Source organism: Colobus angolensis, unplaced genomic scaffold, assembly GCF_000951035.1.
Source record: "Colobus angolensis palliatus isolate OR3802 unplaced genomic scaffold, Cang.pa_1.0 Scaffold185, whole genome shotgun sequence".
Lineage (NCBI taxonomy): Eukaryota > Metazoa > Chordata > Mammalia > Primates > Cercopithecidae > Colobus > Colobus angolensis.
The window spans coordinates 3,297,547-3,300,395 of record NW_012114988.1 but is presented as its reverse complement, the minus strand read 5'-3'; the positions used below and the strand labels follow the sequence as shown (position 1 = coordinate 3,300,395).

Genomic DNA, 2,849 nt, shown 5'->3' with positions numbered 1-2,849 from the left:
CACCGTGTTAGCCAGGATGGTCTCGATCTCCTGACCTCATGATCCGCCCGTCTCGGCCTCCCAAAGTGCTGGGATTACAGGCTTGAGTCACCACGCCCGGCCACACCCGGCTAATTTTTTGTATTTTTTAGTAACAGACAGGATTTCACCATGTTGGCCAGGGTGGTCTCAATCTCTTGACCTCGTGAGCCACCCGCCTCAGCCTCCCAAAGTGCTGGGATTACAGGTGTGAACCACCGTACCTGGCCAGAAACGTTTTTCTTATATGTGTTGGGGGGATGATATATGATGGAGGGGAGGGGAGAGGACAAGTGATAACACACCTGGAGGGTTGAGGGATACAGGTGACAACACAGCTGTCGACTCAGCATGTTTGGAAAAGCCAGGGAGTCTGACCCTGCTGTGTGAGGACGAAGGGATGGAGGAGGAATGTCAGGAACGAGAGATCACCAGGTATCAGAATTGGGAGGATTTAGAGCAAAGGACAGTAGGAACAAGGGCTCGCGGGGTTACTAGTCACAATGCTACTAAGAGACACAACTGTCACCTTTCTCTATTCTCACAGGCCCTAAAGAGCTGAAGGGTTACGCCCTGCTGCCAACATGCTTAAAAAAGACCGTTTCTGACTCTGCGCCCTGTCCCTGAGCTCGTGGGAGAACATGACCCGTGGAACACTTGCCCAGCCCACTCGGAATCCACGGTGACCTCTCCGCTTGCCAAAGTAACTGAAGGAAAGACTGTTCACCAGACTTGGCTCCTCTAAACATTTGCCTTTCAAACATGTTTTTGAATATACATTCTCTAAAAGATGATTTGAAAGACAAAATTCATAGAAAATGGAGCAAAACTGTATAAGCTGATTTGTAACTAAGACTGGACCGTTGGATCGATGTTAGATGCTGTAACCATGTGTCTCCGTCTGACCATTCTTGTTATTGTTAAAATGCAGAGGAATCTGGAAATATTTATATCCACGGAGTCCTTGGATCCAGTGCCACGTCAGTAAATAGCACCAGCGTTTTGCAATTGCTGATCTGCTGAAATGTACCACACATTCTGGTCTAGTTTGTTCTATCTTTTAAAGCCTGATCTGGTGTGAATAATCAAGTAGAAAATCTAAACTTGGATAACACGTGATGAGCAACTGCCTTTAGCTGGTCCAGATTAATCATTTCAAAGACATCCATTTTAGATCACAAGCAGGAAGTCTATAGTCTCAAAGGCACTTTGTATCTCCCGAGTAGGCCACCAGGCAGCCCCTAGAGTTGCTTTACCCAAATCCTTCTCCAGCCATGACTTGGTGACTCCAGGCTTGCTCCCACCTGCCCCCTCCACTTCCCTCAGATGATGGGGAGCCAGGGCTAAGGGGACAGCCTTCCCTCTTCCCAATGATGCATATCCTTCGGATTGGCTGCTTTGTTCTGGAATATGGATATCTCAGCCTGGATGCCGAGGAAGCTGCTGGATGCTTCATGGTGCTAGTGGCTCAAGTGTTTTTGAAACTAAGAGCCACGTTGGCCCCCGTGCAGAAAGAAATCCTATGTGAGCCTCTCGTATGAGAAATAAAATCTGCCAGTTTTATAACAACATTCACTTTCTGCCTCTGAGGAAAGATACAGGGAACAACAATCATTTTGTACAATCTTAATTTTAAAAGCAGCTGGACTTAAATACCTGGTTTAAAAATAGAAGCTATCCCCAGTCCTCATGACATACCACAAATATCTGTGGGGTCCTATTGAAAAGAACGAAATAAAGGAGCCCAGGGGGTCATTGTGTCTCAGCACCATCCAGCCTGGCGCTTCTCTTCCCATATATCCGTTGGATTTTTTTTGTTTTTCTAAACAAAGTTTTTATACTGAGCAGATGCTGTATCGTGATTGCGGTTGTGCAATTCTGGTATCCTCTAAATTTGTAAGCATTCGTAAAACAGGAAAAAGTAAACTATCAGTCAGAAGCACAGCCCATTCCTCCCATTTTTTGCAATAACGTGTGGATGTTATTTTAAACAGTGTGTCTATGTGTTCCCAAATCCAGCTGGCCCCACCGGCTCAGATATTTTTTTTTTTTTTTGAAACATAGTCTGTAACCGCCGCCTCCCGGCAATTGTACATGTGTCAGGACATCAAAAAGCAATTCTCCTGCCTCAGCCTCCCAAGTAGCTGGGACTACAGTTGCCCGCCACCACACGCGGCTCATTTTTGTATTTTTAGTAGAGACGGGGTTTCACCGTGTTCGGGGTTTCACCGTGTTGGCGAGGATGGTCTCGATCTCTTGACCTCGTGATCTGCCCGCCTCGGCCCCCCGAAGTGTTGGGATTACAGGTGTGAGCCACTGTGCCCTTCCTCAGATTCCATATTTGAACATCAGCAGTTTGAGAGAAGGGGAATGAGAAGAGCTGGATGAGTTTAAATAACTTTCACTTTCGTTGTTCAGATTCCTGAACAGGAGTTGGGATAATGGCCATCTTCTCTTTCCTATCTTTTCTTCCCCCCCTCACTGTGAAAAATAACAGTCCACCCCAAGTCATACACTGGACCCAGTGCCTGCGGGGACAGGACTGTGGGTTTCTTGGTCACACCTGTGTTGGTGCTCAATGCAGTGTAGACATGTTTTCAAATAAAACATGATTGTGTACAACAATGAGTCAGACCTTTGTTGGAAAACAGACAAGTCTGGGCCACACTTGGGAACATCTCCAGATAAGATTACAACTTAGGTAAACGCCTGCTTGTTGCCTTGCCTGAGAGTGGATTATAGATGGCCAGAGGAAAGAATTCCACAGGAAGAAAACACACCTACACCTTTTAGCTAGGTCTGCCAAAGTAGGTCAGAAGCATGGGCAGGGG

The 2,849-nt window shown here is 46.5% G+C and overlaps 1 protein-coding gene across 1 annotated transcript in view; it reads left to right on the top strand.

The window, feature by feature from the left end:
• Nucleotides 1–2,640, top strand: part of PDPN (podoplanin) — a 38,074-nt gene extending 35,434 nt beyond the window's left edge. Inside the window, 1 exon segment of the mRNA XM_011939929.1 lies at nucleotides 566–2,640. Coding sequence (XP_011795319.1) covers nucleotides 566–572 — 7 coding nt within the window. The 3' untranslated portion in view covers nucleotides 573–2,640.
• Nucleotides 2,641–2,849: the final 209 nt, after the last annotated feature.